This window comes from Culex pipiens, chromosome 2 (genome assembly GCF_016801865.2).
Source record: "Culex pipiens pallens isolate TS chromosome 2, TS_CPP_V2, whole genome shotgun sequence".
NCBI classification, from domain to species: Eukaryota; Metazoa; Arthropoda; class Insecta; order Diptera; family Culicidae; genus Culex; species Culex pipiens.
In genome coordinates this window covers 92,375,083-92,401,065 of record NC_068938.1, presented here as the reverse complement: position 1 = coordinate 92,401,065, position 25,983 = coordinate 92,375,083, and the positions used below count along the sequence as shown (strand labels likewise).

The 25,983-nt window shown below is 37.9% G+C and overlaps 1 protein-coding gene across 1 annotated transcript in view; it reads left to right on the top strand.

Moving 5' to 3' along the window:
- LOC120418945 (carbohydrate sulfotransferase 1) overlaps positions 1 to 25,983 on the top strand; it is a 56,534-nt gene that overhangs the window by 28,148 nt on the left and 2,403 nt on the right. The window contains exons 3-4 of the mRNA XM_039581483.2: positions 5,553 to 5,732; positions 25,749 to 25,950. Coding sequence (XP_039437417.1) covers positions 5,553 to 5,732; positions 25,749 to 25,950 — 382 coding nt within the window. The remainder of the gene's footprint in view (positions 1 to 5,552; positions 5,733 to 25,748; positions 25,951 to 25,983) is intronic.

The window sequence follows — 25,983 nt, the reverse complement described above, 5'->3', positions numbered from 1 at the left end:
CCCAAATTTTTTTTCAATTTTTTTTATTTTTCCCGTATTTAGGAGGGCATTTTGCGTTTTTTCTTGTTTTATTTTTAGTATTAAAATTTGCATTTATCTTGTTTAGTTCATGTTTGTGTTTGGTAGTATTTGGCCTATTTTACAACCATCATTACATTTTGACTTTCTATTTTTTTAGCGGTGGGCAAAACCGCTCTTTTTCAGGAGCCGCTCATTTTTGCTCACTCATTAAAATGAGCGGCTCTTTTGAACGGTTCTTTCACTCTTTTTCAAAATTTTGATGAAAAGGCTATTTACTTTTTAGAAAAACTGCATAAACAACAAATTATTCAAAAAAAAATCGCCACTAAATCAAATGATGCGCTTTTATAATAAAAATTCACAGTACATACATTTCGACATGTCTAAACCGGAACTACGAAAAAATCTGTACAATTGAAATAATATCTAGTATGTAAGAGAATTGTAAATAGTCTTCATAAGCTTGACGAATAAATAATAAACAATGAAGCATTTTTTAACATAAAATGAGAAGATTCGCTTGAAACCCATAGAGTTGGCGGTCTCTATGTCAAGCTTTCTGATCAAATCGTTTGAATAATTCAATGGGTAGTGCACTCAAACTTAAATTTATGAATTTACCTCCAAATTCATAAATTTAAGTTTGAGTGCACTCCCCATTGAATATTGTAATTAATTTTACATCGTTGCGTTAATTTCTGCTCAAATTAAACAAATCGATGCCTCTGTGCTCTCTTGTACTACACTTGCTGGTTTTCCTATCTAGTAGTTGGAAAAAAATTTTCCAAGCTATACATTTTGAAATACTTAAATTTGTGTTCGAGTATTATTTACTAAAAGATTTTCATTTTGTTTAGATAATTATTCACTTTTAGAGTACCGTCATCAGGGGTGACATTGGGTCTAGGGGGTGAGATTGGGTCATACAAAAATGCTGAAATTTGTTAGACCCAATCTCAGCCCCCAGACCCAATGTCACCCCTGATGACGGTAATTTAAAAAAAACTAGGAAACTGAAAATATGGGTTAAAATCTTATATGTTCAAAAATTGGCATAAATGCTATTTATATTGTAATTCTGGCAAATAGCCACTTTTAACCTGCGGTTTTTTTATCCTAAACCCAATGAAAACCTTGGCTCAAGCCTCGAGTCGATTTAAGTTCGAGCTCGAGCCAAAATTTTTAGTGGGAAGTAGGGGAAATATACCCATTTTACTCACTCTAAGCCGTTCGACCAATTGGGTCCTAAAATGAAGCTTAGATTGCTGATATTATTGTTTACAGCGATAAAGCTTATTTTTCTGAGTACAATGACCCTTTGTACAACCACAAAGAGTTTAAAATGGATTTTTAAATCAATTATGAAAAATTAACCCCGCGGTCCTTCTTGACAGAAAAGCTTCTACTTGACAGCTCTTTCCAAGGGGACCATAGTTGATCCATCGAAAAAATGTTGTCTTGTCAAAAAAAAAATTTGCATTAAAATGAAAAAAAGTGATCAGAAATGGTTTTTAATCGTGTTTTTTATCGTTGTACATAAAAATTTACATGGGGCTTTAGTACCCAATTCTCATCACTTTTGAAGTTTCATTTTCAGATATACAGTGAAACCTCTTTTTACGCGGTGCGTTACGTTTTTCTAATTTGTCGATTTCTCTGGAATGACGCAACATATTTGCATTCTTTTGAAAGCAATTTGTAGGTTTTGTTCAGATCTACAAAACGCATTTTGAAACTTGCAAAAATATTGTATGGTTTAAGAGAAATCTACGAAACAAAAAGCGTAACGCTACCGCGTAAAAAGAGGTTTCACTGTATCAACAATGGAGAGTTGCTTGCTCACTTTTATTTGAGCTATTTATTACTTTGGAACAGTCAAAAACACTTTATGAAAGCTGTAATTCATGATCAAAGTGCTGATAGGCTGATAATAGAAATAGGCTGAGAAAGGGTATAGTTCCCCTACTTGAAAAAGTAAATCGTGGAACAATTTTGACAGATTAGGCATTAGTTTATAAGAATTAAATTATTTTGAAATTACATTTTCATTTTTCAAAAATTAATTTAATGCTACCATTTATTGGAAACACAAAGTTCAAAAATCATTCCATCTTGGTTCGTTTTTTTTCAAAAGACCAAAGATAAAAAAAGAACCGCGGTTATTTTTGTGAGCCATGGTTCTTTCGCTCTTTTTAGTGATCCGGCTCTTTGAGCAGCTCGCTCTTTTTTTGCCCACCTCTAATTTTTTTCATGTTTTTACAGTTTTTTCAGGTCCTCGCTCCATACAAAAATAAAATATTTGTATGGAAATTGTCCCTCTCCAATACTTTTTAAAGATCAAAAGTTTGTTGAAAAATGGATTTTTCGCGATTCTTTAGAACGAAGCCCGTCTAGAGGCGGGGTTGGGTTGTAGAGGGTTAAAATTGTTTAGAGGGGCGGTGTTTGATTGTACTGGGTTATGTAATCACTTATAAGGTACTGCAATCAATAGATTTCCAGTATCGGAAATACTAGCCGGTCTTGCCAATCGGTCCGATTGATTGACAGATTCCAGTGCTAGTCGTAACGTAACGTAATTTCCTGCTTGACCGATGTAATCACACATAACTAGATTGTCCCCCACCGTAAGTGCTTTATGGTGGGTAGTTTCACCCTTCAATTCTCTACCGCCACTGCCGATAATCTGATGCACTAAAGCGAACAGGTGCACGTGTGTGTGTGGCACACACTACCAGAGCGCAATAAATGGCAATTAAGTGATGTGACACTCTGTGGGGATGGTGTCGCGCATATTAGCACACAAACCTACTAAATAGCTCCGATTGATCTACACGTGAGACGGTGTAACAATAGGCCAATACGCAAGAGCATTATTAAATAAAAATGTCACCTGTGGCCGGTGGATTACGCCACACAGATTCCATCGTGACCCAGCTAAGGCTGTGGTGTCGGAGGCCAATGCCCAACCGATATGGGATTACACATCCAATATTCTATACCAAGTAATCACATTAGCTCTCACGCCCTCCACACACGCCGCGAGTAATAATGTGATTAATCTGTGATATGTAGGACAGCAGCAGCAGCGGTGGACATTGTGTTCGAATGATTTATTTACCGTGGGGTTCGGCTTATAACCGAACACCTGAACCGCACGAGGTTTGCATTAGAATGTCCAGATTACAAGATCATGAGACGAACTGATGGGTATAAGTAAGGCTACCAACTGTACGGATTTTTTCCTTACCATACGGATTTTCGAACCTCTTCGCGGATTTTTAACAGGCCGGAATTTTTGTAGGGAATTTTACGCATAATACGGATTTGTACGGAATTTTAACAACTTTTTAATCATTGAATTGCTTTTTTGATTTGGTCGAAGCTTTTGTTAACTAGAAATTTTTATTTTTCTGTGAGTTTGATTTAAAAAGGGAGAGTTTTCCGGGGTTTCCTCAATTCAAACTTGATTATCAATAATTCTAAAGTTTTTTGAACTATTGTCTTTCATATGTTGATAGGACCTTTTAAAAAAACACTAGAATTGTTGTTTTAGAAATTCCTTACTAAATATATTCCATTTCTAAATGCTTTCTAAAACTTGTAAAAAAATTTGAACATTTAACAAATCTAGAATTTTTTTTAAAGGTTCTATAAACTGTTGTGTTTCACATGTTATAGGACCTTTTCAATAAAAAAAAACTCTGGAAAAGTGTTCGTGAAAACACTAAGAACGATATTATTCGTAAAAGCAAACTTGACATTTCGTAAACTTTTAAACGTTTAACAAAAAAAAATTGAAGAACATAATGATTTGATTCAAATCACGGTTTATTTTATGAATACTTTTAAACGTGCAAGTCATAAGCACTCTGATAGCATTTTGTGAAATTTGTTTGCTGTAAAAACGACACAGTTTTATATTTTTAATTCTCAAATTTATTAAATTTAATTTATCTAAATAATTCATTGACAGTTTTTGTTATACCATGGTGTCATATCGGCAAAGTGTACGGATTTTTGCTCAGCAAGAGTTGGTAGCCTTAGGTATAAGCAATATTACGTATTTTTTTATTAAATACAAAATGATCTACACTAGTTATGTTGTGATGTCAAAAAAACAGTACAATGCTTTTTTTGTAAAATTAGATAGCCCTTAACAAAATAATTAACTTGTACCTGTTTTCAAAACATAAAAAAAATCAATACTTGACCTATTCGGGTCAATATTGAAAATAGTCACAAGATATTTTATTCAAAAAATATCACAAAATAGTAACGACATTCGAATTCCCAGACGATTCGAAACCCGGACACTTCATCTTGTTTTATAAATTATTTGGATATAAGTTCGCATTATGAATGTCAAAACTGTGTTATTTGATGATTTTCAACATCAACTTTCATTAAAAGTTTGTTTGAACGCTGTAGTTAATGCCAAAACAATTAAATACAATAAAATTATAAGTTTACCAAAAATGCGAAACATTTCACTTGAAATATTTCATAGGCGCACAGCAGAAATTTATGGTTTCGATTTCCTTAAATTCTAGCAAATTTTTATATAAACTATCGATTGTTTTGATGTTAACAGCTTATTTGAGACCTAAAGAATGCCATTCACTAACATTTCAGTCCAAATTTGTGCTATTCATAAGTAAAATCGAGGGTCCGGAATTCGAAGCAAAAGTGTCCGGATTTCGAATCAGCTTTTATAAGTGTCCGGGATTCGAAGCACAAAATGTCATTTTATTTTCAAAATTCTGATGAAAAATTGTTAGAAAAGACATATTTTGCATGCATTTTCTTGAAACTGACTGTTTATATTACATCCTGATGATGTTTCTACATTTCCAACTTATTACATGATTTTTTGCCAACTATAACAAAAATGATATGCTACTAAGTGTCTGGATTTCAAATCATGACGTTAATAGAAATAATTGAAAATGATTTTAAAAATATATTTATTCAGCTCTATTTTGTTTAGCACTTGACATATTTTTAATACTCGGCTGAGTCATTGCACATTTTGCAACTTTTGTGTTGAAGTGCCGGATTACAATAAATAATGAAAATTTAACAAATCATAAAACAAATTTTTTGGACGCCCTGGTGTGTGCCTCCTGTTTCTACTGGTAGACATAAAGCACAGTCCTGATGACCAATTAGATGATTATCTCTGTGGTTAACTTGGTGGTGGCCCGTTGTCCTACCGTCGATTTGGGATCCAACCCCGGTGAGACAATCCAGCTGTGTTGAGTTGCGGAGCAGAGAAACCGGGAACATTTTGCATATTTAGCGTATCTGATTGCTATGGTCCCATTCCATTACATCAGCAATATCGACCACAAATTCCGGCAATCGAATCATGGATTGGCGTGGGTGACCCATTCCGTCCTGTCATTGTTGACCGTAGTTGTCGTTGTCGATGCTCATTACCGCAAATGACCATTTGAGTGTTAATATTTTACGCTCCACCAACAATAATAACATATCGTCTTACCTGTTTTTTTTTATCCCCTCTTCCACAGTCTAAACGTGCGCGTCATCCTGCTCATTCGGGACCCGCGGGGGTCTCTGCAGTCCCGCAAGCATCGGGTGTGGTGCCCCGGCCGGCCCGACTGTGACCACCCGCCGACCGTGTGCAACGACATGCAGGCCGACTACGAGGCGGCCGTCGAGCTGACCAAGCAGTATCCCAACAAGTTCAGGTGAGAGGAGTACTTTAAGTTATGATAGTACTTGTAGCAAAGAATCAGTGTTATGACAATGTCGTGTGCTTTGTTGACGCATATAGATGTTGAGCTGGATAAAATTAAGTAAAAAAATATCCATCAGACTATGGTTAACCTTTCAGCCTTTACACCTGAAGTGTGCAAGAAAAAATGCAAATTTGAAAATTACCATCTCCGATTCTGCTCAAATTTGGCAGAGCTATTGAGACTATCAAAACATGCAAAAATCCCGAATTTCATCCAAATCGGATTACCCCTCCATTTTTGTACCCTCCCAAAAAATCGTTCAAATTTAAAAAATAAATAGGGCTGTTTTGAGATACGGCCATTTAAAGTTTTCAAGTGTGCAATACAGGTAGAAAAAACATTTAAATCTAAATTTTGATCACGGAAATGGATTCTACGTACAATTTTCTTCAAAATTGAGTCTAAGACCGACCCTCTAACATTTGTGGTTCCTGAGCTATCGCCGTTTGAAAATAGGGGTTTTGCTCAAAAATCGCCAAAAAGTCGATTTTTCGGGAGGGTACAAAAATGGAGAGGGTGGTCCGATTTGGATGAAATTCGGGATTATTGCATGCTTTGATAGTCTCAACTAGCCATGCCAGATATACAGATAAATCTGTATTATACAGATTTTTCGAGCCCAAAAATCACAAAAATCTGTATACAGATTTTTTTTAAATGATTTTATTTACTAATTTCAAAAATTTAGTAATTGAATTATGCTTTAATATGCTTAAAAAGCTTAAATCTGTTTTTAAACGTCTAAAAAAATCTTCCATGGCTTCGAATTTGACATGATACAGATAAAATACAGATTTATTTTTGAGAAAATACAGATCTCCCAGAAAATAATCTGGCATCGTTGGTCTCAACAGCTCTGCCAAATTTGAGCAGAATCGGAGATGGTAATTTTCAAATGCTGTTCCGCTTCAGATGGAATGACCCATATGCAAAACAAAATACTTCTCTACGATTTCGCATCTTTTTCGCAATTTTCAAATTTTTAGTTTCTAATTGGAATAAAACTTTGTCTATGCATGACCGAGCCACGTAGCCCAGTGGTAACGCCTTCGCCTCGTAAGCGGTAGATCGGGGTTCAATTCCCGGCTCGGACCAACACAACTGGTGATCTTTTTCCTTCTGGATTTGATTTCTTAGTAAAGGAAAGGTAGTGTATCGTCACAAACTGGACCTTATCAAGACACCTTAGGAAGACGACCTATGGAATGTTAACATTAAACTTAACATGTTAACATTAAGTTGATTAATAAACTGTCACTGAATCCGCTTTGTAAATGCCGGCCCCGATACTCTTCACGGGTGTTCCCCTCAGGAACAGGGAAAGATTTACTTACTTACTTAACTTTGGAGCGGTCTATAAAAAGATAATTCTCCTTATTTCATATTTTACATAAAATTATAATTTTTTTGAAATATTTCGATTGAAAAGATTAAAAAATTCGCAAAAGATTTATCTTTTTCAGCAAAACATACTTTCAATTAATTTCAATGTATGGAAATGCATTTTAAAAACATTTTAGTCTATTGTGTTATCTTCAAAGTTGACATCGAATAATGTAATTCCGCGGAAGGGTCTTCTCACCCCAACAAACGGCGGCTTCGGCTGCCGAGCTTCCCAAAATATTTTTTTTTATTTTTCAAGATTTGGCCATTTGAAAATAGAGGCTAAAAAAATTGTCATAAATCGCTAAACTATATGGTAGCGCCAAAAATGAAGGGCAGCTGCTGAAATTAGGGATTCTTGCATGTTTTGATAGTATCAATAGCTTCACCAAGTTTGACAAGATTGGAAAAAAGTTTCGAGCGGTATGTAACTTCACATGATCCGTATGACGAATCACGATTGATTGTATTTTAAAGCAATTTCTCCTTGAATTTCTCTCAATAAAAAGTCACAGCTCAATCACTTCCAATAGCTTGATGTGATTGAAATTCAAGTCACATGGTCCATTACTTTTCACCGGGCCAAACAGCTTCATCAACAAGCCAGGCCAAGCCATGCCACCACCTTGCCAATCATTTAACATTTTCCGACATGCTTTAGCACAAAGTGTGCAACATATTTTCTCCTCTCGGGGGAAGCAAGCATAACACAAATTTATATGGCTACATTATATCACAGCATCCCAGATTGCCAAGTATGGAAATTCCTTGTCCCAGCGTCGTCCAAACCCTGAGCTCCTACTCTCTCTCTCTCTCAGTGGAGAGTGAAACTGAAACTAAAAGAAGGAAAAGTGCCGTTGCATTAGTATTCATGACTCGCCCACTCTGTCTATCATTAAAATTGCGAACATAAATAGCATAGGAAACGCTTCAAACTTAAACATGCTCCCCGTGGGCCATTCTCCACGCGCTGCATAGTAAGTAAGTGCGAATGACGCCTGTGGATGGTGCTTTGGGGTGGCTTATTTAACTCTTTGTTTTTTGTTGAATTTAACTCACTAGTAATAATCCAAACACTTAACAAACAGTTTTGTGAAAGTATGTTAGAACTTATTCAAAAAAATCTAAATTCTCTTATGTTTAAGAACTACTTTAAGAAAAAGTTGTTAAAAATGTTTAGTAAATAAAAAAACAAGAAAATACAAGAACCACCCCTATTAACACACTATTTCTTGCTTTTCCCTAAGGCAAAAAAAAAAACTAACGCCTCATGCCCAAAAGGGGGGCGTGCCTCGAGTCAAATCTTTTTTACCCATTCTCAGCACGCATTTAAATTACTAATAGAGCTGCCTTACCTGCCCTCCCAGCAGCAAACAACAATAAACTCAACAACCGCAACGCGATGCGAAAGTGAAAGGTATATCAATCGGAGTTCGACAATCTTTCTCCGTGTTCGAATTGTGTTTTGCTAGGTCCGGCGTTGGAATGGCATTTGTTGGTGGATTTTTTGTGCATTGCCATCTGGCATAACTAATGACTATGAGTGCTGGAGAGGAATTTAGCTTTTTTTATCGTCCCGCCCATGTGGATCAATCGGACCGCGCACTGGACTCACAATCCAGATGTCGCCGGTTCGAATCCCGCGGCGGGCGCTCTTAAAATTCTTTGTGTAAATATGGGTATTCTAGTCAAGGCACGAAATCGAAAAAGGGCTCATTTTCTTGTGTCTAACGGCAAATCATGTAACAGGCCAGGTTTTGATTGATCTAGACTAAATCGACCCCGCTGAGTACGAATATCGCGGTCACGAAGCCGGATTCCTAAAGGGAAGCGAGATATTCAAGATGGCGACCAATATGGCGGCTATATAGAGAAGTTAACAATATCACAGTATGAAGGTTGTCGACGTGTCGATTTTAACTAATTTGGGGTCGCTGAACCCGAATATGACCATGAAAATCGGTCACGGCGACCCAGCAGCGTGTAATCCAAGATGGCGTCCAATATGGCGAAGAGAGAATCTTCAAGTATTTTTAAACAAGATGTAACAGGCTTGTGACCGATCAAATTTAACTAATTTGGGGTCGCTGAACCCGAATATGACCATGAAAATTGGTCACGGCGACCCAGGAGCGTGTTATCCAAGATGGCGTCCAATATGGCGAATAGTGAATCTTCAAGTATTTTTAAACAACATGTAACAGGCTTGTGACCGATCAAATTTAACTAATTTGGGGTCGCTGAACCCGAATATGACCATGAAAATTGGTCACGGCGACCCAGGAGCGTGTTATCCAAGATGGCGTCCAATATGGCGAATAGTGAATCTTCAAGTATTTTTAAACAACATGTAACAGGCTTGTGACCGATCAAATTTAACTAATTTGGGGTCGCTGAACCCGAATATGACCATGAAAATCGGTCACGGCGACCCAGCAGCGTGTTATCCAAGATGGCGTCCAATATGGCGAATAGTGAATCTTCAAGTATTTTTAAACAACATGTAACAGGCTTGTGACCGATCAAATTTAACTAATTTGGGGTCGCTGAACCCGAATGACCATGAAAATTGGTCACGGCGACCCAGGAACGTGTAATCCAAGATGGCGTCCAATATGGCGAATAGTGAATCTTCAAGTATTTTTAAACAACATGTAACAGGCTTGTGACCAATCAAATTTAATTAATTTGGGGTCGCTGAACCCGAATATGACCATGCAAATCGGTCACGGCGACCCAGCAGCGTGTTATCCAAGATGGCGTCCAATATGGCGAATAGTGAATCTTCAAGTATTTTTAAACAAGATGTAACAGGCTTGTGACCGATCAAATTTAACTAATTTGGGGTCGCTGAACCCGAATATGACCATGAAAATCGGTCACGGCGACCCAGCAGCGTGTTATCCAAGATGGCGTCCAATATGGCGAATAGTGAATCTTCAAGTATTTTTAAACAACATGTAACAGGCTTGTGACCGATCAAATTTAACTAATTTGGGGTCGCTGAACCCGAATATGACCATGAAAATTGGTCACGGCGACCCAGGAGCGTGTTATCCAAGATGGCGTCCAATATGGCGAATAGTGAATCTTCAAGTATTTTTAAACAAGATGTAACAGGCTTGTGACCGATCATATAACTAATTTGGGGTCGCTGAACCCGAATATGACCATGAAAATTGGTCACGGCGACCCAGGAACGTGTTATCCAAGATGGCGTCCAATATGGCGAATAGTGAATCTTCAAGTATTTTTAAACAAGATGTAACAAGCTTGTGACCGATCAAATTTAACTAATTTGGGGTCGCTGAACCCGAATGACCATGAAAATTGGTCACGGCGACCCAGGAACGTGTAATCCAAGATGGCGTCCAATATGGCGAATAGTGAATCTTCAAGTATTTTTAAACAACATGTAACAGGCTTGTGACCAATCAAATTTAACTAATTTGGGGTCGCTGAACCCGAATATGACCATGCAAATCGGTCACGGCGACCCAGCAGCGTGTTATCCAAGATGGCGTCCAATATGGCGAATAGTGAATCTTCAAGTATTTTTAAACAACATGTAACAGGCTTGTGACCAATCAAATTTAACTAATTTGGGGTCGCTGAACCCGAATATGACCATGAAAATCGGTCACGGCGATCCAGGAACGTGTTTGCAAGATGGCGTCCAATATGGCAAAGAGAGAATCTTCAAGTATTGGACGCCATTTTGGATTGCACGCTCCTGGGTCGCCGTGACAAGCCTGTTACATGTTGTTTAAAAATACTTGAAGATTCACTCTTCGCCATATTGGACGCCATCTTGGGTTACACGCTCCTGGGTCACCGTGACCGATTTTTATGGTCATATTCGGGTTCAGCGACCCCAAATTAGTTAAATTTGATCGGTCACAAGACTGTTACATGTTGTTTAAAAATACTTGAAGATTCTCTCTTCGCCATATTGTACGCCATCTTGGATTACACGCTCCTGGGTCGCCGTGACCGATTTTCATGGTCATATTCGGGTTCAGCGACCCCAAATTAGTTAAATTTGATCGGTCACAAGCCTGTTACATCTTGTTTAAAAATACTTGAAGATTCTCTCTTCGCCATATTGGACGCCATCTTGGATTACACGCTGCTGGGTCGCCGTGACCGATTTTCATGGTCATATTCGGGTTCAGCGACCCCAAATTAGTTAAATTTGATCGGTCACAAGACTGTTACATGTTGTTTAAAAATACTTGAAGATTCTCTCTTCGCCATATTGTACGCCATCTTGGATTACACGCTCCTGGGTCGCCGTGACCGATTTTCATGGTCATATTCGGGTTCAGCGACCCCAAATTAGTTAAATTTGATCGGTCACAAGCCTGTTACATCTTGTTTAAAAATACTTGAAGATTCTCTCTTCGCCATATTGGACGCCATCTTGGATTACACGCTGCTGGGTCGCCGTGACCGATTTTCATGGTCATATTCGGGTTCAGCGACCCCAAATTAGTTAAATTTGATCGGTCACAAGCCTGTTACATCTTGTTTAAAAATACTTGAAGATTCTCTATTCGCCATATTGGACGCCATTTTGGATAACACGCTCCTGGGTCGCCGTGACCGATTTTCATGGTCATATTCGGGTTCAGCGACCCCAAATTAGTTAAATTTGATCGGTCACAAGCCTGTTACATGTTGGTTAAAAATACTTGAAGATTCACTATTCGCCATATTGGACGCCATCTTGGGTTACACGCTCCTGGGTCACCGTGACCGATTTTTATGGTCATATTCGGGTTCAGCGACCCCAAATTAGTTAAATTTGATCGGTCACAAGCCTGTTACATCTTGTTTAAAAATACTTGAAGATTCTCTCTTCGCCATATTGTACGCCATCTTGGATTACACGCTCCTGGGTCGCCGTGACCGATTTTCATGGTCATATTCGGGTTCAGCGACCCCAAATTAGTTAAATTTGATCGGTCACAAGCCTGTTACATCTTGTTTAAAAATACTTGAAGATTCACTATTCGCCATATTGGACGCCATCTTGGGTTACACGCTCCTGGGTCACCGTGACCGATTTTTATGGTCATATTCGGGTTCAGCGACCCCAAATTAGTTAAATTTGATCGGTCACAAGACTGTTACATGTTGTTTAAAAATACTTGAAGATTCTCTCTTCGCCATATTGTACGCCATCTTGGATTACACGCTCCTGGGTCGCCGTGACCGATTTTCATGGTCATATTCGGGTTCAGCGACCCCAAATTAGTTAAATTTGATCGGTCACAAGCCTGTTACATCTTGTTTAAAAATACTTGAAGATTCTCTCTTCGCCATATTGGACGCCATCTTGGGTTACACGCTCCTGGGTCACCGTGACCGATTTTCATGGTCATATTCGGGTTCAGCGACCCCAAATTAGTTAAATTTGATCGGTCACAAGCCTGTTACATCTTGTTTAAAAATACTTGAAGATTCATTATTCGCCATATTGGACGCCATCTTGGATAACACGCTGCTGGGTCGCCGTGACCGATTTTCATGGTCATATTCGGGTTCAGCGACCCCAAATTAGTTAAATTTGATCGGTCACAAGCCTGTTACATGTTGTTTAAAAATACTTGAAGATTCTCTCTTCGCCATATTGGACGCCATCTTGGATTACACGCTCCTGGGTCGCCGTGACCGATTTTCATGGTCATATTCGGGTTCAGCGACCCCAAATTAGTTAAATTTGATCGGTCACAAGCCTGTTACATCTTGTTTAAAAATACTTGAAGATTCATTATTCGCCATATTGTACGCCATCTTGGGTTACACGCTCCTGGGTCACCGTGACCGATTTTTATGGTCATATTCGGGTTCAGCGACCCCAAATTAGTTAAATTTGATCGGTCACAAGCCTGTTACATCTTGTTTAAAAATACTTGAAGATTCTCTCTTCGCCATATTGTACGCCATCTTGGATTACACGCTCCTGGGTCGCCGTGACCGATTTTCATGGTCATATTCGGGTTCAGCGACCCCAAATTAGTTAAATTTGATCGGTCACAAGCCTGTTACATCTTGTTTAAAAATACTTGAAGATTCACTATTCGCCATATTGGACGCCATCTTGGGTTACACGCTCCTGGGTCACCGTGACCGATTTTTATGGTCATATTCGGGTTCAGCGACCCCAAATTAGTTAAATTTGATCGGTCACAAGACTGTTACATGTTGTTTAAAAATACTTGAAGATTCTCTCTTCGCCATATTGTACGCCATCTTGGATTACACGCTCCTGGGTCGCCGTGACCGATTTTCATGGTCATATTCGGGTTCAGCGACCCCAAATTAGTTAAATTTGATCGGTCACAAGCCTGTTACATCTTGTTTAAAAATACTTGAAGATTCTCTCTTCGCCATATTGGACGCCATCTTGGATTACACGCTGCTGGGTCGCCGTGACCGATTTTCATGGTCATATTCGGGTTCAGCGACCCCAAATTAGTTAAATTTGATCGGTCACAAGCCTGTTACATCTTGTTTAAAAATACTTGAAGGTTCTCTATTCGCCATATTGGACGCCATTTTGGATAACACGCTCCTGGGTCGCCGTGACCGATTTTCATGGTCATATTCGGGTTCAGCGACCCCAAATTAGTTAAATTTGATCGGTCACAAGCCTGTTACATGTTGGTTAAAAATACTTGAAGATTCACTATTCGCCATATTGGACGCCATCTTGGGTTACACGCTCCTGGGTCACCGTGACCGATTTTTATGGTCATATTCGGGTTCAGCGACCCCAAATTAGTTAAATTTGATCGGTCACAAGCCTGTTACATCTTGTTTAAAAATACTTGAAGATTCTCTCTTCGCCATATTGTACGCCATCTTGGATTACACGCTCCTGGGTCGCCGTGACCGATTTTCATGGTCATATTCGGGTTCAGCGACCCCAAATTAGTTAAATTTGATCGGTCACAAGCCTGTTACATCTTGTTTAAAAATACTTGAAGATTCACTATTCGCCATATTGGACGCCATCTTGGGTTACACGCTCCTGGGTCACCGTGACCGATTTTTATGGTCATATTCGGGTTCAGCGACCCCAAATTAGTTAAATTTGATCGGTCACAAGACTGTTACATGTTGTTTAAAAATACTTGAAGATTCTCTCTTCGCCATATTGTACGCCATCTTGGATTACACGCTCCTGGGTCGCCGTGACCGATTTTCATGGTCATATTCGGGTTCAGCGACCCCAAATTAGTTAAATTTGATCGGTCACAAGCCTGTTACATCTTGTTTAAAAATACTTGAAGATTCACTATTCGCCATATTGGACGCCATCTTGGGTTACACGCTCCTGGGTCACCGTGACCGATTTTCATGGTCATATTCGGGTTCAGCGACCCCAAATTAGTTAAATTTGATCGGTCACAAGACTGTTACATGTTGTTTAAAAATACTTGAAGATTCTCTCTTCGCCATATTGTACGCCATCTTGGATTACACGCTCCTGGGTCGCCGTGACCGATTTTCATGGTCATATTCGGGTTCAGCGACCCCAAATTAGTTAAATTTGATCGGTCACAAGCCTGTTACATCTTGTTTAAAAATACTTGAAGATTCTCTCTTCGCCATATTGGACGCCATTTTGGATAACACGCTCCTGGGTCGCCGTGACCGATTTTCATGGTCATATTCGGGTTCAGCGACCCCAAATTAGTTAAATTTGATCGGTCACAAGCCTGTTACATGTTGGTTAAAAATACTTGAAGATTCACTATTCGCCATATTGGACGCCATCTTGGATAACACGCTCCTGGGTCGCCGTGACCGATTTTCATGGTCATATTCGGGTTCAGCGACCCCAAATTAGTTAAATTTGATCGGTCACAAGCCTTTTACATCTTGTTTAAAAATACTTGAAGATTCTCTCTTCGCCATATTGGACGCCATCTTGGATTACACGCTGCTGGGTCGCCGTGACCGATTTTCATGGTCATATTCGGGTTCAGCGACCCCAAATTAGTTAAATTTGATCGGTCACAAGCCTGTTACATCTTGTTTAAAAATACTTGAAGATTCATTATTCGCCATATTGGACGCCATCTTGGATAACACGCTGCTGGGTCGCCGTGACCGATTTTCATGGTCATATTCGGGTTCAGCGACCCCAAATTAGTTAAATTTGATCGGTCACAAGCCTGTTACATGTTGTTTAAAAATACTTGAAGATTCTCTTTTCGCCATATTGGACGCCATCTTGGATAACACGCTCCTGGGTCGCCGTGACCAATTTTCATGGTCATATTCGGGTTCAGCGACCCCAAATTAGTTAAATTTGATCGGTCACAAGCCTGTTACATCTTGTTTAAAAATACTTGAAGATTCACTATTCGCCATATTGGACGCCATCTTGGATTACACGCTGCTGGGTCGCCGTGACCGATTTTCATGGTCATATTCGGGTTCAGCGACCCCAAATTAGTTAAAATCGACACGTCGACAACCTTCATACTGTGATATTGTTTATTTCTCTATATAGCCGCCATATTGGTCGCCATCTTGAATATCTCGCTTCCCTTTAGGAATCCGGCTTCGTGACCGCGATATTCGGACTCAGCAGGGTCGATTTAGCCTAGATCCATCAAAACCTGGCCTGTTACACGATTTGCCGTTAGACATGCTATTTTTGGGTTTTTAGCCTTGACTATTCGGCGCCGTCGCTCCGTGCCATACTTTCATACACACAGAAAAAAAAAGTTGAATTTTGGAATGTTGAAAATTTGGTAGGTTGAATATTACCTCTTTTTTTGAGTAATATTACATAAAAAATGTGTAAAAATGTGAACCTGATGAATATTCATCAGTAAAATTAATCATTTTTTTTTGCCACCAAATCTGTCACCATTTCCTGATGAATATTACCATAATTTTTTTTTCTGTGCACTTAGGAGCCCAGGGCGGCGAAGTCCTTGTAGATAAAAAGGAAGACACTAGTGGTTGGTACTAGCAATGGTGGCCGACAGCTATAAAGTCAACTTCGTTTTTCGAGGAATTTAGCTTCGGGCTCTTTGAAGGTTTGATAGTGTTGACTCGATTGTCAGGATTTTTAAGATGATGGTAGAAACATATTTTAGGAATCGGCGGACAAACCATTTTTTTAAATTATATTTTCATTCAAAAATACGTTTTTCGGAATTTTGAGTACGCTATTAAATCGGGCGAGTTAACATATATGTCTATTTGACACCAAATTTCCAAATCATCACCATTTCAGGCTGTAAGTTATTGAAAAACAAGTCTTTTTTCAAATGTTTGACCTCAGAACTAGGACCAATAAAGGAAAAAGTTTCACGCAAATCGAAGTCGGGGTAACTTTTTCTGATTACGTGTTAGTTGGAATGAACCAAATATCTTTGGGGTCCCCGAGGGTCCCGGAGCACCAAAACTTCTTAGCATGGTGGCTCCCAACGATAAATTGCCTAAACAAATAGGAACGTGAGCGGGGGATCCCCACGTTTCTTCCTCCCCTGTAGATTCAGAACTGTATTGCTGTTTAAACATTCGTGTTCAAACTCAATCCAATTCAACGAATCATCTTTGCGGTTAACTTTACGCAGTTGGCCTGGCCGCTTTAACGTTTGTGATTTTTCAAAGCAATTTATTGCATTGGGGTACCTAAGGCATTTTCCAGGATGCCCTCGAAAGACTGGCTGCGCTAGGGTTAGATTAGATTAGATTAGATGAACCAAATATCTTTGGAAATTATTAAGCATGTGTCTTAACGTGAAGACTTCCATCATTGTCATGATTTTTCTTTCAAAGATATAAATTTTGTGTCTCTATCAATATTTTGACAAAATTCCTTCTACAAGTTGTTTAGAATAGTGCCCTATACACTAGCCTATACATGCTGATTCCTTTTGGTAACGATTATCCCATTCCTTGCAAAGTTATGGAAATCGTCATTAATCAATGATTGCCAACTAGGACGTCAATGATTGTACCACAAAATTATAAAAAAATTTGAAACACATTTGATTTAGACCAAAAATTCGTTCAGTGGCTTCAAGAAGGCAACAACCGGCACATGCTGATTCATTTTGGTGCAGAAATTCGTTAAATTGAATTCAATACAGAGCATTTTAGAGTAATGATCAATTTTCTTCGAAAATGATCAACGGCTTCACCTTAATGTTAACATGTTAACAGAGTTAAAGTTTTACTTCTAACTTTAGCTCGCACGTCGATTTTGGGCCAAATTGAGTTAAGAACGCCATTTTGTGCAGCTCACAATGCTCCACCTTTTGACAGTCACAGGTCCCCAACATTCGATTTCAATCCTAGGATATTCAATAAAACCGAAAAAACTCCATGCATTGGTGTCACTTTTCATATGAAATAAGTTTCAATCCTGTCGCTATCTTGACACAGCCAGAAAATTGATGTGAGGGCGACAATTGGCCAAAAGGAGTTTAAGTCAGAACGCGTTTGACACTAGTACGAGCTTGACTACCGTAAACATTGGTAGGGGAAGGTTAGGCCGCTCGTACGGCCGTAATTTTTACAATTTTGATTATTTCCAGTATGAGGAATTGTTGCTAGCAATGCATTTAGCTGATTCTACTACCACATAATCACCAAAACGACGTAAACGTCACGAGGAACAGGATTTATTGAAGTTTTTTTTCAAAAACTTTGTTTTCTTCTAATATTTGGAAAGTACAAAATAAGGCTTAGGGTTCGTTTTAAGGCTCATTTTATCAAAATGCTATTTTTCCTAGATCAGTAGTGTTCCTACCAATGACTTGCACCTATCATAAAGTATGATTTAACTTTTGGTTATTTTTGTTGAGAGCTTTTAAAAAATCTTGTTCAAGTGGGGCAAGTGTACCATATGGATTTTTAGTATGGAAAAAAAATACGAATTGCTGCAACAACATATTTTATTGAGAAATAAATACATAAAAGTACTTAAAAACTGATAAACAATTGTTTAAAAAAATTGTCCAAACAAAATATAGTGATATTATGAAAATTTACTATTTATCATCGAAGTAATATTTTTTTCGTAAAAACGATAAAATTTTCAGTAAAATATTCTTATTTAATCTAAAAATGAAAGAAACGTTTCAAATACATTCTAATCTGATGTATCTAAGTGATAACAGTTCAATTGTTAGCAAATTAACATGTTGTTTCAAGCATTGTTCCTCTTACCCCAACGGGTTGTTCGTCTTGCCCCACTAGTTAAGTAGAACGTACGGAAAATCAAAAAAATAAAATCAATTTTTGACATTAAAAACAGCACCTAGAATAAGATGATTATAAAAAAAATCCGACAGATTTTTTTACGTTTTTAATGGATTATAACGAGCATTTCCTTAGCTTGTTACACTTGCCCCACTTTCCCCTAATTATAACTCGGGACTCCAGCAACCAAATTCAACCAAACTTCAGGACAATGCACAGAATTGTTAAGAGGCAGTATTTGTAAATATTGCTCGGTTTGTTCTAGAGGTCGTATCGAGGTGCTCCGATTTGGATGAAACTTTCAGCGTTTGTTTGTCTATACATGAGATGAACTCATGCCAAATATGAGCCCTCTACGACAAAGGGTAGTGGGGTAAAACGGGAAATAACTAACGTTGTAAAATGTTTGTTAAAGAAAAATCGAAAAACTATGAGAAAAACTGCGATTGGCCAAAAAATTAATACCGTAAGCTTATAGTCCATAAAATTACCTATCTTTTGACCTATGGGAGTATGGGTGTTGGAGGCTGTTGCAATAAGATATAAAGGTTTTAATAAAATCCATTTTTGACAGTAATTTGCAAAAGCTAAGAGAAAAAGTCAAACCAATCCTGGATGTCTATGGCACATTTTGAAGTGCTTCATAAGACTTTTCGAATGCATCTAGGAGAGTTGGAATTGAGATCAGTAGTGCGGTGCCTGTGTGGACGCGCAGTCCTGTTTTTTCGTGTTATTTTCCGTCTCTTTTGTGTCGCTGTTCGAGTGCATGGGGTGATTGGTCATTATAATTAAATAATAGCATCATTAGTGTGGTGCTTTTCGGGACGCGCAGTTCTGTTTTTTTTACCTTCTTCTTTTTTCATTGTTTTTTTTTCACTCGCGTTCGTTGGCCGATGAGTTTTTTTTTGTGTTGTTCTCTTTTTATAGTTTTCTATAAAAACGTACCTATTTTTTGAGACTAGCAAGTCGTATTGCTGGATTAAGCCCTTTCTATATCATCGATGATTGGAAGGCACGCCTTCGAATATTTTTTAAGGCTTATGATATAAAATTATTTCAATTAATGAAGCCCTTCCTACATCACCGTTGATCGGAAGGCACGCCGACGGAGAATTTCTGGAGAATCGCGGTCAAATTAATACTATATTTAAATCCCTAGATAGCTATCTTTCCGCAGCCGGCTGCCTAAGATTTTTAAAATTTCAACCGATAAACAAATTACTTATGGTCGCATCACCTACCATAGTGAATCCTGACCTCATACCCATCTTACTAACCCCTCAAAACTCATGTGATACTTTGTCGGAGACGCAGTCGATTTGGCGGTCCCATCACTCAAGTATCGGACTAACATTCCCATCCACTTCCCCGTGTCTTACCTCTGGTCGTGGCCGGCGTCGGTATTGATCAGCATGATAGGGATCTTTGAAAATTGCGAAGGGGTGATGATTGGTTCCTACTTTTCATCTGTGGTCCACGGAGCAATGTTTGGGGGTCCTGGTCAATAACGAAGTAGCAGCTACGGGTAGACACCAATGCTATGCTAGACACCAATGCATCTAGGAGAGTTGGAATTGATGAAGTTTTACGGAAATGCAAGCAATTTTAAGATTTTTTAGGTTTTTTGGACCTCAAACTTCAAAGCCCGTTTTACCCCACTACCCTTTGTCGTAGAGGGCTCATATTTGGCATGAGTTCATCTCATGTATAGACAAACAAAAGCTGAAAGTTTCATCCAAATCGGAGCACCTCGATACGACCTGTTACACATTGGTGGAAAACTCGCTCTTAACCAAACAAAACGGGTTTGTTATTGATTACATTGCGTGCTCTAGTTTTTGTTTTTTCAAGGTCAAACATCCCTAAGTTTCTATGGGGCGCGGGTTCGATTCCCGCCTTATCCTCCTGGCCTTCTATCGGATGGGGAAGTAAAACGTCGGTCCATTTGCGTAAAAGAGGTTTTCAGTGACTCACCACACATAACCTTCGGACGCCTAGAAATGAGCAGAAACTTGCAATAGAGACCACAAAAAACCCGGGGGTCGTTAAAGTGGATTGCTTTGCTTTTTTACATTAAAACGCGTTTTTCTCGGAACGCAATAAGCGACGTACGACAAGTTAGCACGACAGCGTCGATTTACGGAAGATTTCTCTGCAAGGTCAAATATGGAAAAATAAAAATAATTGAATAAAATTTTTAACAGTAGTCTAGCTGGAACGTGTGACAGTGGGTGGAATCGAAAATTGTTTTTTTTTCAGCAACACATTTTTTGGGTCTTTTTTAGGGTCCCAAACAACCTCCCAAAATTTGGGAGCGATTGGTTAAGTCCACGATTGGCGCAAAGCAAATGAAATTTGTATGGAAATTACTATGGGGAAACTTGCATTTTCACATTTTTGAATTTAAAAAATATATGTATCATTATTTTATGAAACTAATACCGTAGAAGTATAGCCCTGAATGTCCTTAACAACTCTCTCAAAGACAGTATGGTGCTAATTTGCTGCTAACACAAGTTACAGAGCGTTCAAGAGAGACATTTCGAAATACTCGGTAAAAATCATTCTTTTTGCAACACTGCCATGTCAAGCCGAAACTTTCGAAAACTAATATATTTCTTTCGAAAACTAATATATTTCTTTCGAAAACTAATATATTTCTTTCGAAAACTAGTATATTTGAGGAATTAGGTGCAATTTAACTAAATAATGTCTTCTGAATATTTCTTCGCAACGATTTTACGTAAGGTTCATCAAAATATAACAACAATCATGTTTGTTTTGTATTTCATGGTTCCAATGTTGCCAGAAAATGTGAGTTTTACTGATTATTTCAAAACACTACTTTTGAAAACTCTGTATCTTTTTTGTGACGCACTTTAGCACCATAAAGTCTTCCGGTGAGTTTTTAAGGACATTCAGGGCTATACTTCTACGGTGTTAGTTTCATAAAAAAACATGAATGTTGTAAATTCAAAAATGTGAAAATGCAAGTTTCCCCATTGCAATTTCCATACAAATTTCATTCGCTTTGCGCAAATTTTGGGAGGTTGTTTGGGACTCTAAAAGGAACCCAAAAAATGTGTAGCTGATTGGATTTGTATAATTTGTAGGTAATATCTGTGCGAGTTGATAGAAAATACATCATATTTCAATTTAATTAGTAATCAAATAGTTAGAAATCAGAAAGAGAAAGCTTAGTTCAAAATGTTTTTAATCAACAAGAAAAACGATAGTACTTCTTCAATTTTCACTTCATTCCAGTGCCGAGTGAGGGAATCGATTAAGGCTTTTTGAAATACCTTTCCCCCCTTTCGATTACTTCACACAATACGCAGACTTACATTTCATTTTTGTTGGTTGTGCGTAAAATCGAAACCAAACGATGAGGTTAGCCATGAAATGCGGGCATCAATTTGGTTGAATTATCGGGTGCTTGCATGTGAAGTGCACAAACCATGCGGAACTGCGGTACTAACCCAGCGACGGGTAAGGGCGAATCAATCAATGCCCGTGAATCGTGATCTTTCGACGCAATTACACGTTCCACTCTGTTTGGAAAATTAGACGGAAGGAACCGCGGTCGTTCTGGACCGAGTAATGAATTAATGCATCGTTGAGGTGTCTGCAATTTAGCTTGGGTATGGTAATTTGTATAGCTATTTTTATTGGGGAAGTTTCAAATTCAAACATTCAATACATTTTAAATAAAATTTAATTCAAAATCAGCTCAATTTTTGAATAATAGCTCAGTTGAGCTTGAAAGCTAATGCAAAAACAACATTCTTAACCTGCCGGGGCTGAAAAGTTCGACAACCTCCATCACCATCCAATTTCTTACTGACACACCAAGCTATTAACAGGGCAGTAAGTGGTACCCACCTGCGCTAGGGGAGAGCAGGGATCAACCTGAAGTGACTTGAATGCTTACTACAAGTGAACACTTCAACTTTCAACCAAGTTTCCCCTAACCCCATACGAAAGAGTTAGACGCTGCTGACGCTAACCAACGTGGAAAAAGGCGTGCCTAAGTCGGATACCACTCTCGGCTCATCAGCCCACCGCACTAATAATGCAGCTGCCTAATGATTAGGAAATTCGTTTCTAGCATCAATTATTGGCGATGAATTTGATGAAGAAAAAAAATGTTTGCGGAAGCTGCGCAAAAAAGATCATCATATGTGAATGATCGTCGATTGGGGGTAATTTTTGCTCTGTTAAAAGACACAATTAACAGAAAAAAGTTGAAAATTGCGTATACTCGAGCATGAAATAAAAGATCTTTTGAAAATTGTGTTTTTCTCATTTCTTTTGTTGGAATTTAGTTATTGATTATTGACTGAATTGAAATCAATTTCCCAAAATCCATATTCTATAATCCTTGAAAAAAAAAAACAAAAGAAACAGCAACTATTGAGCCATAGAAAAGTATGTACAAATAATTTGCCGCCGAGTTATGATTAAAAAAAAAAGGTTTTTAACTTAAATTGAATTTCAAGTCGATTTTTTTTAAACTCTAAAACGTGATGTCAGACTGTAGTCCCGATTCGCCCCAGTTGACGGTATAGCCACTTAAAGATTATTTTTTACCAAAATCTCCAGTATTTCGTCTTTTTAAGTGTCCATGATTGTTTATTCCCAAAAATATTTCTTTTCGAAAAGGTGAGAAAATTTACAATAAAAATGCCTAATACTAAATATTTGACCTTTTTAAAATGTTAGTCTTGATTCCAAAATTTAAAAAATCGAAAATATCAGAAAAACTCACATATTTTTAATATTTTATCTTTGAAAATAGGACTTATAACATAGCTATGCGCAAATCTTTTGAGCGTTTTTCTGAAAATAACAGGTTGATTTATGGGTTCCACAATATCTCGAGATTGGATGGACCAAATTTTATGACATTTGGGGTGAAGACTTTAGAGACTTTAGAGAAATATCCCGTGTGTATGATGAGCCCGATTTTCAAAATTTGTTTAATTTTTTTTTACAAAAGTCGAAACCTAACGATGTTTTTAAAAGAAAAATTTTTGGTCATAATTTGGGTTTAACTGATAATTTTATATAGAAACCCAAATTATGATCAAAAATCGATTTTTCGATACTGTTTCTCAATTCTGAGGGCAGATTCAGATTCAGCGGGCCAAATTACATGGAAAAACATATATTTGGACAATTTTCGAATTTCGTTAGGGTGGTCCCATATGGTTTTCCCTTGAAAATTAGACTTTTTCAAATGAAGATATCTCGAGTTTAAAGAAATACACCCCATAGTTTTTTTCAGCATTTGTAGTGTAAAATCTCCTCTTTCAAATGCAACCTAGTGCTTAAAATTTTCGAGATATTTAGGTTTTAAATTTGCATCTTTTTTACCTTAAAGTGGCTGTAACTTTTGACCCTTAAGTCCAAATTGACATGTCAACAAATTCAAATGTTTGTTTTTTTAAAAGCTCTAAAAGTGCTCCGAACATCAAAAACTGGTTTTTGAAGATTTGATCAGATGCTTTCTATAAATATGGTCATAGAAGGCGTAGATTACGAGATAAAATTTTGGTGTCTTCGACAAAGTTGCTTGAATTGGCAAGCCCAACAACTTTTTAGAAGACAAAAAAATTCCCAAAAATATTCCTGTAAAGTTAGATTTTCAAAATCACCCTAATCGTGAACCACCCTAATTTTCAACCAAACCAAAAGTTGCCCCTTTCCATTTGCAACAACTCTTCTGAAGACACCAAAGCTCCAAAACGTCACAATTTTTCAGAAAATCCATTTTCCACTTAATTTAGCGATCTGGACCACTGTGCAATGTAACAGTCACATTTTTGCATATATGTTCGACAATAGGCTATCCCTTAATGCTGACGTACTTAAAATTCTCAAAAATGTTTAAATATTAATTTGATGGGCATTTGAAAACCAATCAAAGTCACCCCGGGCTATCAAAGTAACTCCAGTTTACGGTACCTTTTTTTGCTTCGCTAGGAGATAGTGATTTTAGCAGATTGTAGACTAGATTTCACCATGTAATGAGAAAACTCTAAAAATACTTTTACCTTTTTTCAAAATATTTGTTTTGCGTCAGTCTTAACGAAAATTGAGCCAATATGGTCAGAGCATGAGAAATTTTGAAACTTCTCACTTCAAATAGCTATATCGTCGCTCGTGTACTATCTTTTGACACATCTTATCTTTTCGTATAATTTAATGCCCTGAAAACATATTTAAAAAAAAGTTGTGTGTACTCATTTTTTACATTTTTGCCAATTTACATATATCAAATCAAAAAAATCAAATTATTCACTCTACAGTATTGCCTTGGCGTTCTCGATTGCGAGATTCCTACTCGAAACTAGGTATCCGAAGGCTTGATTGTTGAGGCAATTGCAAACCTCTTTTTACACCTTAGATTCCATCCACCCCGGGATTCAAACTGACGACCTTTGGATTATTAGTCCAACTGCCTACCAGCAACTCCACCGAGGCAGGACCCAGGGAGACGACTACTACACCTGGACTGAGCTAACGACCTAACCTTTTTTTTTAGGTTAGTCCGGGGCCAACATTTACTTCGCGTGCGACGGAAGGCGTGATCAGACAAATCTCGTCTCGAAAAATGCCACCGGGACCGTCTGGGATCGAACCCAGGCCGACTGGGTGAGAGGCAATCACGCTTACCCCCACACCACGGTCCCGGCTCATATATGTAACCCCTTAATGATTGAATTTTATATGTGATTTTTTTTTTGCGGAAGGATCACATAGTTTTATAGATTCTCAATTTTTGACACTGAAAAACGAAAAATGAAATTTTTGAGGTTGGAATTTCTTGTTTCTATATTATTTAGTGGTTTGTTCTTAGAAATGGGAAACCAATTTACTATTTTTGCAAGCCGAGTTTATAAAAGTTTTCTGATATTCAAAAAACTTTCGAAAACCTGCAAAAACGGACTTTCGATCAAACTTTTATTCGTAAAAAATTTAATTAAAATTAGTAGTTTTTTTTTGCAGACAAACAAAATTTTGAACACTAAAGTAATTTTTCAAAAGGACGTATCATTACTTGAAAACGTCCAATGTTACGTCCTATTGTAAAATTACCGTGGAAAGTCCAATTTAAGTTTAATCTAAGAATAGCTGCATTGCAATCAACTGAAAACAACTGTTTGGATCGTTAATTTTAAGACTTTTAGAAAACTAAAAGTGTAAAACATCTGCAAACATTTAAAACTTACAACATTTTAAAGCGGAGGATAAAAAACTAAGAAAAACTATTCCATTAATTAAATCCTTGATAATTTGAAATTATATTTTTTCCCTTTTTATTCATTTCATTCCCAGAGCGATCCGCTACGAAGATCTGTCGATGAACCCGTACAAAACCACCAAAGAGATACTCAAGTTCTACGGGCTGCCGTTCGATCCCGCCGTCGAGGAGTTCCTGGACACGCACACGAAGCTGGACATTGGCGGGGTCAGCTCGACGTTCCGCGACTCCAAGTCAACCCCGTTCCACTGGACCAAGGACCTTACCTTCGAGGAGGTCGGTTTAGTTTAGCGTCAGGAAATTTTCAAT